Source organism: Sphaeramia orbicularis, chromosome 9, assembly GCF_902148855.1.
Source record: "Sphaeramia orbicularis chromosome 9, fSphaOr1.1, whole genome shotgun sequence".
NCBI lineage: Eukaryota > Metazoa > Chordata > Actinopteri > Kurtiformes > Apogonidae > Sphaeramia > Sphaeramia orbicularis.
Genome location: NC_043965.1, coordinates 45,739,419 through 45,754,660, shown reverse-complemented (window position 1 = coordinate 45,754,660; position 15,242 = coordinate 45,739,419). Strand labels below are relative to the sequence as shown.

Below are 15,242 nucleotides of genomic sequence, written 5' to 3'. Positions count from 1 at the left end.
GCTGCTTCCTCATTGGTTGGTACTTCTAGCCGCGTCTTCTGATTGGCTCATACACTGAAGGGGTGGGGCTTAAAATGTGAGTAGTGTTTTGTCATGTAAATGAGTCTTCATTACACACACAGTCTGTGAAGTTGAGCTTATTATTTACTGCAATTTTCACACCTGTTCTAATTTGGACATTGCCAGCATCTCGTTCTGCAGATCCGTAATGCTGCTTTTCATTTTATTGTATTGTATAATGAAATATGAATGAAAATTCTCCACTACAATAGCTGTTCCGTATTAAAACCTTGATAGTAACTTCAAATACTGTAGGGAAATTAATCCACAGCAAAGCATCAAATTCTATAAGATTATCATGTTTGGAGCATCTTTGTCCTGGGAGATGCACACCATCTCTGAATAAAGTCAACTTTTCATGAGATTAAAAAAAAAAAAGTCCTATTGACTGCTTTGTGATAACTTTTACAACCATTCAATAAAGGAACATTTCATCCAACTGTAGTGCAATCTCAATTTATATATTTTTTAAAATTGTATTATATTATGAAATACTTCTGAGAATGCTCCACTTTAATGAACAGTTCCAAAATCCAGTCTTAGGTAATTAAAAGCATACTTAAAGCTGAAATGCTAAAGCAGTCATTTGTTGTATTTCAAAGCTCAAAGCTACCTAATTTCAACAACTCTATGTAGTATAGGGAGTTTAATCTACAGCAATGCATCATACTGTATAAGATCATCGTGTCTGGAGCTTGTCCTGTGAGAACATAGCTTTAAAGTAAAAAAATACAAAAAGAAAAAAAAAAAAATCAGTTGTCAGCTTTGTGACAATGCATTTTCCAACAAATTTAAGGAAAATAGATTAAAAAATTTACAAACCAAATAATAAATGAACACTTCATCCATCTAAAGTGTTCCCTGTCAGACTAATAATGCGGAATAAAAAGTGAAATATTTGCCTCTGAGATTTAATGGATCATACATAACATAAATTGGAAAGTCTGAAAGTACTTTTGTATATTGCACCACTGGACATAAATCATTAACACGTGTTATTTAACTAAAGGCAGACCAAATTAGCCAATAGCAAATATCAGTAACACATTTTATTACAAAACAGCATAACACTCATAAGTACAGCATTGTACATTATTCTTTTAAGGTTTATTTTTTTGAAAAGGCTCAACTTATTTGAAAAACAGTTAGTTTTTGATGTTTTGTTACATACCGATTATAAAATGTAACCATAATATAATAAAATAATAACAAAATGATGTTTCTTTGGCCATAACTGACTGCATTTTCAAAAACCCATTCTTTTTTTTTTTTTAATTTAAAAAAAAAAAGACATGTACAAAACAGTCCAAAGAGCCGTAACACTCAGTTTATGGTGTATTAGTTTATTATCAGTTCCTATTCCACACTGAGGAACCTCCTTTTCTTTGCCGTGTGTGTATACGCATGATGACGCCACTCAACATCCGCTGTGTTCTCATTTTCAAGGGTGCCGAGTTTGATCATGTATACTACAAAAAAAGACAGAAAAAGAACAGATGCAAACACATTACACACATATAACATTACTTTTCTCTGCAGCCGTTTAATTGAATTTTTGCAGCTTGTATCCTTTCTAACCTTAATCATTTATCTCCTTAGAAGATAAATTAGATCAACACACCATGAATTTATTACTTAATTCAGTTAAGTGCATGGAACCTGAAGCAATGTGTATACTGATTTTTCACCAGAAAATACATCTAAGTACATCCATTGAAGGAACAAGAGTTTTATTCATAACATGCAGAACTGTTTGCTTCCACTTTTAGTCATTTCACTTACATTTCATTTCAAACCTCGGTCCCACTTCTGTCAGTTCTACGTTCTTGTGATCTGTTTTCTTGTAGGTGTGATGTCTAGAATAAAAAAAGCTCATTATTAAGATTAACGCTGTACACAGACATCAAAACAAATAAAACACAATGGCATCAATAACACAAGTGGTGCCAGGCACAACAAACCCCGCCCCTCGCATGTATTGTAGCTTATTTTGGCATCGATCCAGCTGATGTCATCATGACTATGCATGTGCCAATGTCAGTATATCAATTGCCTCTATATATGTGCCAAGTTTGAAGTAAATTGAAACTAAATTGATGTTTTTATCAACATTTGAAATTTCGCCGATTATTAGTAAATGGGAGATGGAAAAAAGGTTTGAAAAATTCATGAAAAATTTGAACTTTAATCTACTTTTCCCAAAATGTAATGAGATCCATTCTGGGTCACTGTGAATCTATAAACCCAATTTGGTATGAATTCACCCAATAGCTTTGCTGTTACAGACATTTGAAATTTCGTCAATTATAAATAAATGGGGAAAAAAAAAAGATTTAAAAAATTCATAAAAAAATTGAACTTCGATCTTTGTTCCCAAAATGTAAGATCAGATCTATACTGGGTCACTGGCAATCTATACGCCCAATTTGTCATGAATTCACCAAAGAGTTTTGCGTCTAGAGGGTTAAAAAACAAACAAACCAAACCAAAAATAATACCCCTTGCCTCCCCTTCGGGGGTCGGGGTAATAAAGACATGAATGGCATGACTTTCAGTCTGACCTGAAAGAGATGAAGTCCTCTTGATTTGCAAATGTGATGACACGCCTGCTGTCCTCTTTGGGCACTGGAAACAGATACTTGAGGATATTCGATACCTACGAGCAGAATTAATGAGTTGTACGCAACAACAAACAAGTGGTGAAAGAGAATATCGGTGGCATGTGTAGAGTGTGTGGTCCAGTACTCACCCTCTTGCCAAGCCGCGTCGTGAAGTTGTGAAAAATGAGGTGGGGGTAGGCCTCAGACATGGTGCCTATGTCAGGAACATCGTGCCTCATTACCACATTGTAAAGTGTGAAATAAGCTGTGGGTCCAAATGGTAAGTGGCACACCACCAGCCCATCTGTCGGCAAAAAAACAAACAAAAACACTCAAGTTCAACTTCTGAGAGAGGGAGATAATCTCATGTTAACCTGGTTTCATTTGTTCGTGACTGTCCCAGATAATGTTACTTCTCCTAAAGGTCTGTGTTATGGTCGCTGGTTTTGATCTACAGTAGTTGTTGAGTAATCCTGCTAGTTTTGTACAGTGGAAGTTATGAGACAAATATTGGCTTTAAAGGGGTCATATTTTGCTAAACCCAGTTTTATTAGTCTTTGGTTCATTTATTTGTGTATTTGGACCCTAACAGTTCATAAAGTTTGAATTTGAACCCTCCAGGTGCTGCAAAGCTATCTTTATATTCATTTTGGCAAAAATCAAGTGAATTTCCACGACCCATTTTAATTCCTGCTTAATTTGTTACATTTTACAACTAGTTACGTCACGACATTTGCACATATAAGGTCCAGACTTCCGACGAACATTTCTCTGAGTACGACGTAATTGTTTATCAGCAGCAGCGGTTGTAGTCCATACTGAAAATATATCTAAACTTCGAGCTGATTACCTACAATGTTAAGTTGTTGGTTGAACAGGACAGAGCAGCACAGCCAACAACCTGAAGGGGGCGGGGCCTGAAGTGGCTCATTTGCATTTGAAGGGCCAGTGCTCAAAATGACCTTTCTGGTGTCATTACTCAGAAATAGGGTTGAAGATGGACCTGTGGAGTTGAATTAATGAAGAATTCAGACCCAAGCATAGCGTTTAAAATTTAAGTAGCCCACAGGGAAATGTTTACAATGCATAATTCTATTTTAAAAAAGCAAAATATCACTCCTTTAATGACAGAGAGGACCTCTGTGAGGTCGGCAGGAAGTTTAACATGTTGTTGTTGCAGCTGAGAATAAAAGTAACTTATTCAATGCCAACCCTGAACATAAAAGTAGACTTTTTTTTTTTCCAGCACAAAAAATCCATACATTCTGCCTGTGTTAGTGGTGTATTACCAGCAGAAGAAACACAGGGTACTTGCTACCAAAGTAATTTACTTATCACCTCATCAATTAAAAAGCCTGGGAACAACAGTGTTACTTGTTTAGTTGGAGGTTAACTGTGCAAATTTCTATTGTTTCTTAAATGTCAAATGTCATCATGTTTTCCAGTGTGTAATAAACATGATAACCTCCAGGGGTCACCGCTGTGAGCAAAGACTTGTCCACTGTGCCTTAATTCCACACTAGTGTTGAAAAAGTTCTCAGCTTGGCCAAAAAAGTCCACACCTGGATTTAATAAGCTAAAAGGTCAGAGTCCCGTATTAAGGAATTACAGCAGTGATTAATATGTTTCAGCTGCAACAAGTTATTATCTGGAGATCAGATTGTCAAAAAATACCTACAGCACAATTCACAGCTTTGTTTAATTATCAAAATGAGAACATTTCCACAAACACAATGTGAAGAGAATTCAAGGTATTGGGACTAAACAGCTTAAGATGAGTGATTAAGAAAACCACTAATCAGTGACAATAACCTACTGCATAGAATTATGGGGCAATAACTACAAAACTACTCTACACCCTCTCTTCATATTACAAAAACATGCAGTCAGAGTCTTACATAAAGTCGGCTATTTGGATCATACTCATTATTCTTGTAGTCAAAACTATTAAAACTCTATGATTTTGGTAAATTTTTACACAGCTCAACTTCTATATAAAGCCAATAAAAATCAACTACCAGCCAACATACAAAAACTATTTGCTCATAGAGAGCGGGGCTTTAACCTGAGGAGATGTGGGAATTTCAAAGTCCCAGCAGTCAGGGCCACTAGGAAAAGTTTGTGTGTATCAGTGTGTGGGGTCAAGCTTTGGAATGGGTCAGGGGTAGACCTCAAGCAGTGTCCAAATATTCAGAAATTCAAAAAAATGTACAAAGAAATGTTATTTTCACAACATCTGGCTCAAGGAAGGGTGTGATCAGTATTTGGATTGTCAGGTTGTTCTATTGTATGGTGTGTGTATATAAACATGGGGGTGCAGACGTGTGTTGATGTACAGCGGTAGACATAGACTGGTGTGTATGTATATGTGTATGTGACTGTATGTGTGTCTGTATATATGTATGTGACTGTATGTGTGTATGTGACTGTATGTGTATATGTATATATGTATGTGACTGTATGGGTGTACAGGTTGGTAGGGGTGTGTTTATGGATAATCACAATCTTATGTTGGATATCAAGTGATTAAGCACTAACAGTCTGAGGACTGGAATCAGGGGGTAGGACTGGATAAGCAGTGGCTTCTATCTACTCCCTTTCAGGCAAAACAGTTGTTCTTTTTTTTCTATTATTTGATTTTCTATTATTTGATTTTTTATTTGTGTATTATTATTATTATTATTATTATTATTATTATTATTTTTCTTCCATATGTTTTGTATTATGTCTGTGTCTGAAATAAACTAAACTAAACAATCAGCAGAAAAAACACCAAATTACTAGAGAGCATAAAGATTGGACTGTGTTTCAGTGGAAAAAGGTCATGTGTTCTGATGAGTCCAGACTGACCCTGTCCCAGAGTGATGGCCACATGAGGGTGAAAAAGAGGCAGATGAAGCGATTACCCATCATCCGTAGTCCCTACAGTATAAGCCTGTGGTGGCAGTGTTGTGATCCGGGGTTGATTCAGTTGGTCAGGTCTAGGTCCACAATGTTATGTGTTCATAAAACGAGGTCAGATGAATCTGAATATACTGAATGACCACGTCAGAACATGGCAATACCAGGATTCATTAGGATCAGGTTGTAACTGCTTCAGAAGTTAGGCAACCTGGGCAGTTCACTGCGCACCTGGATACTGGACTTCCTCACTAACAGACCTCAGAATGTCAGGATAAGAGACCACACCTCATCCACTCTTATCCCGAACTCTGGTACACCACAGGGCTGTGTCCTCAGCCCCCTTCTCTTCTAACTTTTTACCCATGACTGTTCTCCAATCCACACCAACAACACTATCGTCAAGTTTGCCAACGACACCACTGTCACAGGACTGATTAAAAATAAGGAGTCAATAACATTTTTACTGAAAAAATTCCTTGTAAATGTGAAGCCCTATACTTAGGAGATATTTCATGTGAGGACTGGACTCTGAAGGATAAAAAACTGTTGTTAATGCTTTTGGCAGCGAGTAAAAAGACTACCACTAGAAAATGGTTAAAGCCTGAAACACTCGCAATGGAAGAATGGATCGACATTGTACAGGACATTTACATTCTGGAGAAGTTGACATTTTGTTTTAAGGGTCAAAAGGAATCTTTTTTCACTATTTGGTCAAAATGGACAAACTATGTTAAATTTGTAATGGATGTGAAATGAATACACTGGTGATGTGAATACTTTTATATGTGAAACACTTGTGTTTAGATTGATGTAAACATTCACACCTTAAAGTTTCTTGTCTTATTGATGAAGTAGTGGAGCAAGACCTCTTCTCCAGCCCACTTTTCTTTCTTTATTTATTTTATATGTTCTATATATGATAAAAAATCTTGGATAAGCATTTTTCATTTGACGTGTAGAAATTGAATTGTGCCCGTAAGAGAAGTTTTGTACCATGTGCTTTTCCAAATAAACAAAGAATTAAAAAAAATAAAAAAATAAGGAGTCAGCCTATAAGGGAGGAGGTCCAGCATCTGCGGCGATGGTGTGTCGACAATAACCTGGACCTAAACACATCAAAGACCAGGGAGATGGTAATAGACCTTAGGAGATCCAAACAAGCGCTCTACATTGATGGAGAGGAGGCGGAGAGAGTGGAGAGCTTCAAGTTCCTTGGAGTCCACATCTCAGCCAACTTCACCTGGTCCACAAACACCTCTCACCAGGTGGGGAAGGCACAACAGAGACAATACTACCTCAGGAAGCTCCATCAGGCCCACCTACCCCGACCCCTGTTAATCGATTTCTACTGCTCCACCACTGAGAGCCTCCTGACCTACTGCTGCACAGTGTGGTTCAGCTGCTGTCCTGCAGAGGACAGGAGGGAGCTGCAGCGAGTGGTCAGAGCAGCAGCAGAGTGGGTGATCGACATCTACACTGGTAGGCTCCAGCGGAAAGCCAGCAAAATACTCAAAGACCCCTCACACCCTGGACTCTCCCTCTTCTCCCCCCTCCCCTCATGAGTGAGATTCAGGACAACAGAAACAGACTCAAGCACAGTTTTTACCCACAAGCAGTTACATCTGCCCCCCCCCCCCATCACCCCCAGTCTAATGGACAGATCGATACTCACCCTACCTCAGTGTAATAGTACAACCCATGCACCTTTTTTTAATCTTACCTTGTATATATCCTACACTCCTTCCTTATTTGCTGTACATATTTCTCATCTGTAGTATAGAGTTAGCTTTTGTATATTTCAGTAGCATTAGTAGTACTTTAGTAGTATATGTATACTTAATATTTTATCCTGTAGATTTGCATATTGCCTACATTTTTCAGTATTTTGTGTTATATATTTATAGTCCTTTTTTTGCAACAACTGTTTTTGCTGCTAAACTGATTTTTATTGTTCCAGTGGCAGTGACAAAGATCTATTCTATTCTAATAGAATGGTTCAGGACCATGACATATCATCTTCACATTGGTCTGGACACCGTAGATCCAGACCTGAACCCTACTGACAACCTATGCGATTGTGAAGACTTTACACAGCGGTCCAACTCTCCATCATCAATACAAGATTTGCGACAAAAAATAGGACAGTCCAATGAAATATTAGAGTGTGGAACTTTCTTTTTGGCCTGGCGCTAGATATTCCTCATACCCACAATTATCATGTCTGTTTGCCTTCAGACAACAGTAAACAAGATCAGACTTTACGACAAGAACACCAAAACCTTTCACCTCATTACACAATGATTAGATATTTTTGCAGATAATAAATAATAAAAGAATAAACTGATGAACTATGCCTTAAGCTTTGCACACTCACTTCCTCGGTACATGTGCAGACCTACCTGGCTGTCCTCTTGTTTCATGGATGATGACGAGGTCTGTAACGTTGTTGGCTTTGCAGGCTCTCACCAGCGCATTGATCTCATGGTTTCCTCTGTTCATACGTTGGGCTCCAGGGAACATCAGCTTCACCTCCTGTGGCAGCAGAAATTACAACACATGACTAAATTGTCATCTTTTTACATGCCCACCTCACCTGATGAGCACTGACACAATATTATCTGCAGTATTATACACAGTGTTGAACAGTTAGATGACGTAATATTAGTAATAGTACTATGTAAAAAAAAAAACAAATGTATTTGCAATATGTTACAGTAAATGGAATAAAGATACTTACATAAAGCAAATAATCAAAATGTTGATAAACAAGATAATTGTTAATATATTCTTTTCAGTATAAATATGTGGTCAAACAGTGTTGTACCATTACTGTGTTGGTTTAAATGACTTCTATGGCAGTTTTCAGCTTTATGGTCCATTTGTTCGAACGGTCATCACAGGTACTAACTAACATCACTTTGATAAAGTAATTAAAATACTTACATTAGCCATTACACTTTTACAGTATAAACAGTGAACTTCCCAACATTGATAATACTTTGTAGGGTTTTTTTATGATTAACCCTTTCATGTACAGTGGTCACTACAGTGGACAATTATTCTACAGCTGATCTCTTGTATATTCATGGATTTTGTTTTAGTTTCATATCTGCTAACATGTCATCAACACATCATCCCATACACTACAATTGATAACATTACTGTAACTTTGCTGTTCTTGATAAACCTGATCTAACATGTTTGAGTACAAATCAATTGCTTGTTACCGTTATTAGACTGTAATTAACAACAAAAAGATGGTTTTTTTTGCATATTATCTCCATGAAGTGATTAATGACTTGTATTAGAGTTTGTTAAAATGTGAGAAAACATTAGATTAACAGCAGTAAAAAAAAAAATTATTTTATAATTTTCACACGGTATATCAGTAAATACTTGTTTCTTTGCTTCTCTGGTGTCCAGCTTAGTGGACATTTTTGCAACTCCATGAAAAACTTTCAATCGCATTGTTTTTTTAATGCCTAAAGAGGAAAAAAAATGTTGATTAAGGTTCTCATAATTCATGCATGAAAGGGTTAAAAATGTTTTTATTTCATAATTTTCAAACAGTATATCACTTTCTAATGATGGGTTTTAAATAAATGTTTCTTTGCTTCAAAAATTAACCCTTTCATGCATAGTGGTCACTCCAGTGGACAGTTATTCTCCAGCTGTTCTCCTGTATATTCATGGATTTTGTTGTTTTAGTTTCACATCAGCCAACATATTGGATGCTTATGCTCATCCCATACACTGCAATTGATAATATTACTGAACTTTGCTGTTCTTGATAAACCTGATTTAACATGTTTTAGTGTAAATAAGTTCCATGTTATTGTTATTAGACTGTAATTAACAAAAAAAAAAAAAATAATTTTTTTTGCATATTATCTCCATGAAGTGAATAATGACTAGTGTTGGAGTATGCAAAAATGGCAGCATTAAAATGTTTTTCTTTCATAGTTTACACAGTAAATACATGTTTTTTTGCTTCAAAAATTAAACGCATGGTGTCCAACTAAGTGGATATTTTTGTAACTCCATGAAAAATAGGTTCATAAAAAAAATAATGGCATTGTTTTTTCAATTTCTAAAGAGGAATAAAATCACTCAAGAAAAAAATCTTGATTAAGGTTCTCGTAATTCATACATGAAAGGGTTAATATTTATTTTTAAGCCTGGAAAAAATAAATATGCACTTAAGGGAAGCAGTGATTGCTTTATCAAAAAGTGGGAACCATTCCTTTCCTGAATGAGATCATGGTTGACAGTAATTATTTACTTAGTGACTGTGTTTGAGATAAATTTCATTCTACTGCTTTGTTGTAAAAGCGCTGTACTATAGAGGCTACCTGTGTGGGTGGTTTAGAGTTTCTGGGTATTTGCTTTTGAATTTGCTAATTTCTTTTTCTTTTTTCCTCTTTTTTGTTACTTTTATTTCTATCAATAATATCTTGGTTCAAAACTACAGCTCCATAAAATAAAGCGTTACTATAAATGTTTTTAAAGCTCTAAATGGTCGTGTTCAGTGTTTGTCTTAAACTTAACTTCACTAATGACTAAACAGCCACCCACACAGTCCACTCACATTCATTACATCATGAGATTCACAAGGAGGAACCAAATGCGATTACACTGCACCATTCAGTAAACCAAAAGCAGTAAGCAGTGACCATGACAGTCTTTCATATAGTTTATATCTGGTCTGTATGATTGCCTCTGCAGCCTTGGCTATCCTGGACAACTGGTATCATCTAGACCAGGGGTGTCAAACTCCTTTTAGTTCAGGGGTCACATACAGCCTAATATGATATACAGACCAGTAAAATACTATAAATAATAGGATAAGAACTTATAAATAATGTCAACTCCAAAGTTTTTTTCTATGTTTTTGAATGAAAAAGTCAAATTCCATAATGAAAATGTTTACATCTACGAATCATACTTGAACACAACATGAACAAATATGAACCTGAAAATTCTTAAGAAAAATAAGTGCAATTTTAACAATATTACGCCTTAGTTCATCATTTATACATGTGCATCACAACTTACAGATCACACTAGATCTACAAATACACACAACATTTAGTAATAGGCAGAATACTGGTACAATGCCACATACTTCTCTTCAGACATTTCAGGTTATTCACATTTTTTTTGTAAAAGGCTAGTCTGTAAATTTTGTGCAATATAAATTTTTTACACTAAAACAGAGAAAAATTTGCCTTTTTCATTATTTATAGGTTATTATGATTGTATTTTACTGGTCTGACCCACTTTAGATTCAATTGACCCAATATGATTTAAACATCTTTGATTGTTAATATCTTCAGTGTAATTTCTGCATTTCACAAATTCATCCCAGGGGCCAGACTGGACCCTTCAGCGGGCCGGTTTTGGTCCCCGGGCCGCATGTTTAACACCTGTGATCTAGATCAGCTACTTCTGCTAAGTTTGAGTTAAATGATGCAACTCAGAGGTTCTTAATGCTTAATCATTTCTAACCTCCAACCATGAATGGAGTAACTCATAAAAAATGCCGAACACCCCAATTTAGAGAATTAGCTCATATTTGGACTGAAGTTAACTTGTTAACCAACGCATCTTAGCTATGCTGTGACAAGTGATTATCATGAGGATTTCACATTCCTAGAGAAGCAGAATAAACCCCTTACCCAACGCCAACAAAATTCCACCACTCAACTATTAACCTCCCTTCTCTTCATCTACACATCAACTCATCTGACCTTGGCGAACATTTTCAGCCTAGAGCTGGGGTCTCTGGATGTGGTGACCATGACTTTTGGATCTTCAACTCCAGCCCATTTATACTCATCATCCATGTGAGAGCTGACTCCTGCACAGGGAAATCAATGAATTTTAGCAATTAATAAGTTATTGGTATCAGATAGGATACTGATGAGAACAGCATGAAATAATACTCGCCTTCTGCCCCTTCATCGTCATACTCCAGTAGTTTCTGTAGCTGCAGAGCATCTTTTCGTACATCAGTTGGAAGGACACGGTTTTCTGTAGTGAAAATAAAACCAGTAGTTCATAAGTCCTGTGTCACATGAGAACTTGTGATTAGACTAAAGGCTGTTGCCTGCAAACAGGAAGTGATGATCCTACCTTCGAGGGCTCCCTTCACCTTCTGTTTCTTCTCTTCGATCGTGCGGAGCCTGTCTTCTTGAGCCTTCCTGTACAGGTACTCCCGCCTCAACCTCACCTCCCGACGAAGCTGTTGTTGGGGGGGGGACACCACTTTAAGTCATTCACTGACACATAAGTTAAAGTAAATCACTATTACTGAAGGCACTGATGGAATGCAACTCAAGTTTGTTGGTGCTTCTACTTCACTTGAGTATTTCCAATTTTTGCAGCTCTATTCTACTACTGTACCACATTTAAGTGGCAAATATTATGACTTTTAAGTCTTTACTCCTCTCTCTCTTACTTTGATAACTTAAGTTACATTTAAAATTAATTTTGGTCCCAGAGAAAACCACGTATCTCTAAATGTGTTAATTTTGTTTATGATCAAGTGAGCAATGACGTGTTCCTTTGTAGTTCGAGTTTCAATTTCTCCTCCATCTTGAGCTTAAGAAACTTAAAGAAAAAAGAGCAATAAGAATCGTTCACAATGTTGGTTTTCGTGAACACACAAATCCACTATTTTTACAATCTAAAACTTTAAAACTCATTGACCTTGTTGAGTTCGAAACTATTCAAATAATGTATAAAGCAAAGAATAACTTACTGTCGGGTAATATTCAAGAAATGTTTTGAGAAAGAGAGGGAGGCTATGATTTAAGAGGAAAATTAAATTTAAAGATTCATAAAGTACGCACTACGTTAAAAAGCTTCTGTATCACCATCTGTGGAGTTAAATTGTGGAACAAATTGTGTGTGGAGATAAAACAAATATCAAACATAATTCAGTTTAAAAAAAGATTTAAAAAAATTATTCTTGAGAGGTTCAGTATTTAATAATGACAGTGAGGCCTGTTTGTTTATGGATGATGTTGTACTGATAAATCTGCTGTAATTAGTGAAGAAAATAGTTCAATTGTTGAGTCTGTTTGTATGATGGTACTGCCATGATCATATTGTTGTGTGTAATTCAGTTACTGCATTATGTATTTGTTGTGGTTTGATGCCAAAATTATGAAAATAGTATTGTTTGATTCTTGTATCAAGTTAGTAATAAAGGTGTAAAAGCACTGAGGGGTAGGATTAAATAAGTTCATATTTCTTCCTACGTCTTTTCGACCATACAAAATTCAGACTTGTATGTGCTTGGAGATAGATTCTGTCCATTTAAATGCTTTATTTTGTTTCTTTGCATGTTCGAATTAAATAAATAAATCAAATCAAATCAAATCTTGGATAAAAAAAATGCTAAATACAACATATGATCTTGAAGCTAATGCATCATTGTAGATTAACAGACCAACAGTGTATAAAGAGCTCAGATGAAGTCATTCTTTAACATTTACAGCAGGAAAACACAACATACACATGACTGCAGCTGTAATGTGAACCCAGAAACCTCACATACAATAGTCAAATATCAACTGGGGCCATTTTACATTTACTGTTCATACTTCACCGTTTGTTAAAGCACTCCCTGTTAACACTTATGGGTCATTCCATATAATTTCATCAAGTGGTCCTCACCTGACCCTCTCAGATTTTTCTCAATGTTCACATTCTTCTAGTACATTATATATGATGGAAAAATCCAAAATTTCAAGGCTTAATTGTAAATAGTTCCAAAGTTATGACCATTTGAAGTAGGTAGGGGGTACCCTCAAATTGCGACCAAAATTACAACTTGAAATTTTCAGCTATTTTCAGGTTTCTGTAACTTCTGAACAACAAGAGCTAGAGGTCGGAAATTTTCAGAATCATTTCACAGGAATCTATAGTCCTAAGAAATGTGAAAATATTTACTTAAAATTTATAATTGCATGTTACAGAGAATGACAAAGTTGAGATTTTATCCATCGCGAACTTCTAAAATGCTATTTTTGGCCACTCATTACACAAACACTAATCATCATATTAATTAGAAATTTTATGTGCTATATCATGGCTACTTAGGGAATGGATCTGTGTAAAATGAAGGTCCTATGTTATGTTATGTGTGATATATGACCAGCTTAAAATCAAAAATATCTGTCCGACCTTCGGATTCAAAGGTCAATATCAGCACATGGGATAGGTAGTCTCACAAAATAAAAGACGCCATGTGAAAGTACAGGAATTGCCCTAAATTTTGACACCAAGCACAACTTACTTCTATAAATCCCATATTTTAGCCATAATGGCTAAAATATGGCCATAATGGCTAAAATATGGGCTAAAATATGGGCCATTATGGCTAAAATATGGGGGCGAAAACATCCATATTTAATTTGAATATTGAACATAATAATAATAATAATGGATTGGATTATTATTATTTTTTTTAAATTAGATTTTATATATTTTCTAGACGCCCAAAGCGCTTTACATTATTAACCCATTATTCATTCGCCCTCACATTCACACTCTGGTGGTTGTAAACTACATTTGTACATAGAAGGATTTGAACATATAAGGATTTGTAGAAGCAAGTTGTGCTTGATGTCAAAATTTAGGGCAATTCCTGTACTTTCACATGGTGTCTTTTACTTTTAAATTTCGACACCAAGCACAACTTGCTTCTACAAATCCTTCTTTGTTAAATGTTCAAATTAAATATGGACGTTTTCGGCTAAAATATGGGATATGGAACTGATATATGGGACTATTTACAATTAAGCCTTGAAATTTTGGATTTTCCCATCATATATAATGTTCTATAAGTATGTAAAAATTTAGAAAAATCTGAGAGGGTCAGGTGGGAAATTTTCTTAAAATCTGTTGATTTTATATGGACTGACCCTTATATATTTACACCAATATAATAATGAATGCATGCAACTTCCACTCGTGCAATATTTTCACCATTATTACTTTTGCTTGAGTATTTCTTTTACCATTGACACTACGTTAAAATGCAGTAGAAATCACGCAATTCATGTTGTGTACTAGCCTTTTCTCTGTGATCGTTTTCCACGCGTTTTCTCCCACTTTTATCGAGCTGTGAACATGTTTACATTAAATAAAGATCCGACAGACATTATTTACCGCTCCTTCGCCCATAGCTTCGCTGTTAATGAACCAATTAACACAGTTCATTCCAAGCGACTCTTAAAAGTTACATTTATTGACATTAACTTTACACTTACCATGTTTTCCTTTAGCTAGTAGCAGCGGTGTGTGTGTCTCACATGGACACAGGAAGTATTGCGTATAAGACCTCCTCTCATTGGCTGACAGACGAGCCAATGAGAAGGCGCGTTACTGACTGACGTACGTGTTCGCTTTCAAAATAAAAGCATACTTGGAATGGCCAAGATATACAGATTTTTGCTGACTTGATCCAGAGAAAGACGGAGGCAAAGAAAGACAGAAAGAAGGCTAACGTCACCTATAATGACTCAGAAAAATCAAGTCAGTTTTTTTAATAATAAAGCTTTTATTTTCTTTATTTTTGCAATAAATCCGCCTCATCATCCAGTATTTTATGTATTGATCTGTTGTTTTTTCATAATAAACTCTCAAAGACTTAAACAGCGACCAGTG

General features: G+C 35.8%; 1 protein-coding gene across 1 annotated transcript; it reads right to left on the bottom strand.

Moving 5' to 3' along the window:
- Positions 1–1,094: 1,094 nt before the first annotated feature.
- Positions 1,095–14,917, bottom strand: imp4 (IMP U3 small nucleolar ribonucleoprotein 4). Its single transcript, XM_030144637.1, has 9 exons — positions 14,846–14,917; positions 11,700–11,808; positions 11,514–11,597; positions 11,315–11,424; positions 7,964–8,096; positions 2,810–2,964; positions 2,622–2,716; positions 1,843–1,916; positions 1,095–1,529 (listed from the first exon to the last, which is right to left on the bottom strand). The coding sequence occupies exons 1-9, from the start codon at positions 14,846–14,848 to the stop codon at positions 1,417–1,419; spliced, it is 876 nt and encodes a 291-aa protein (XP_030000497.1). The 5' UTR covers positions 14,849–14,917; the 3' UTR covers positions 1,095–1,416.
- Positions 14,918–15,242: the final 325 nt, after the last annotated feature.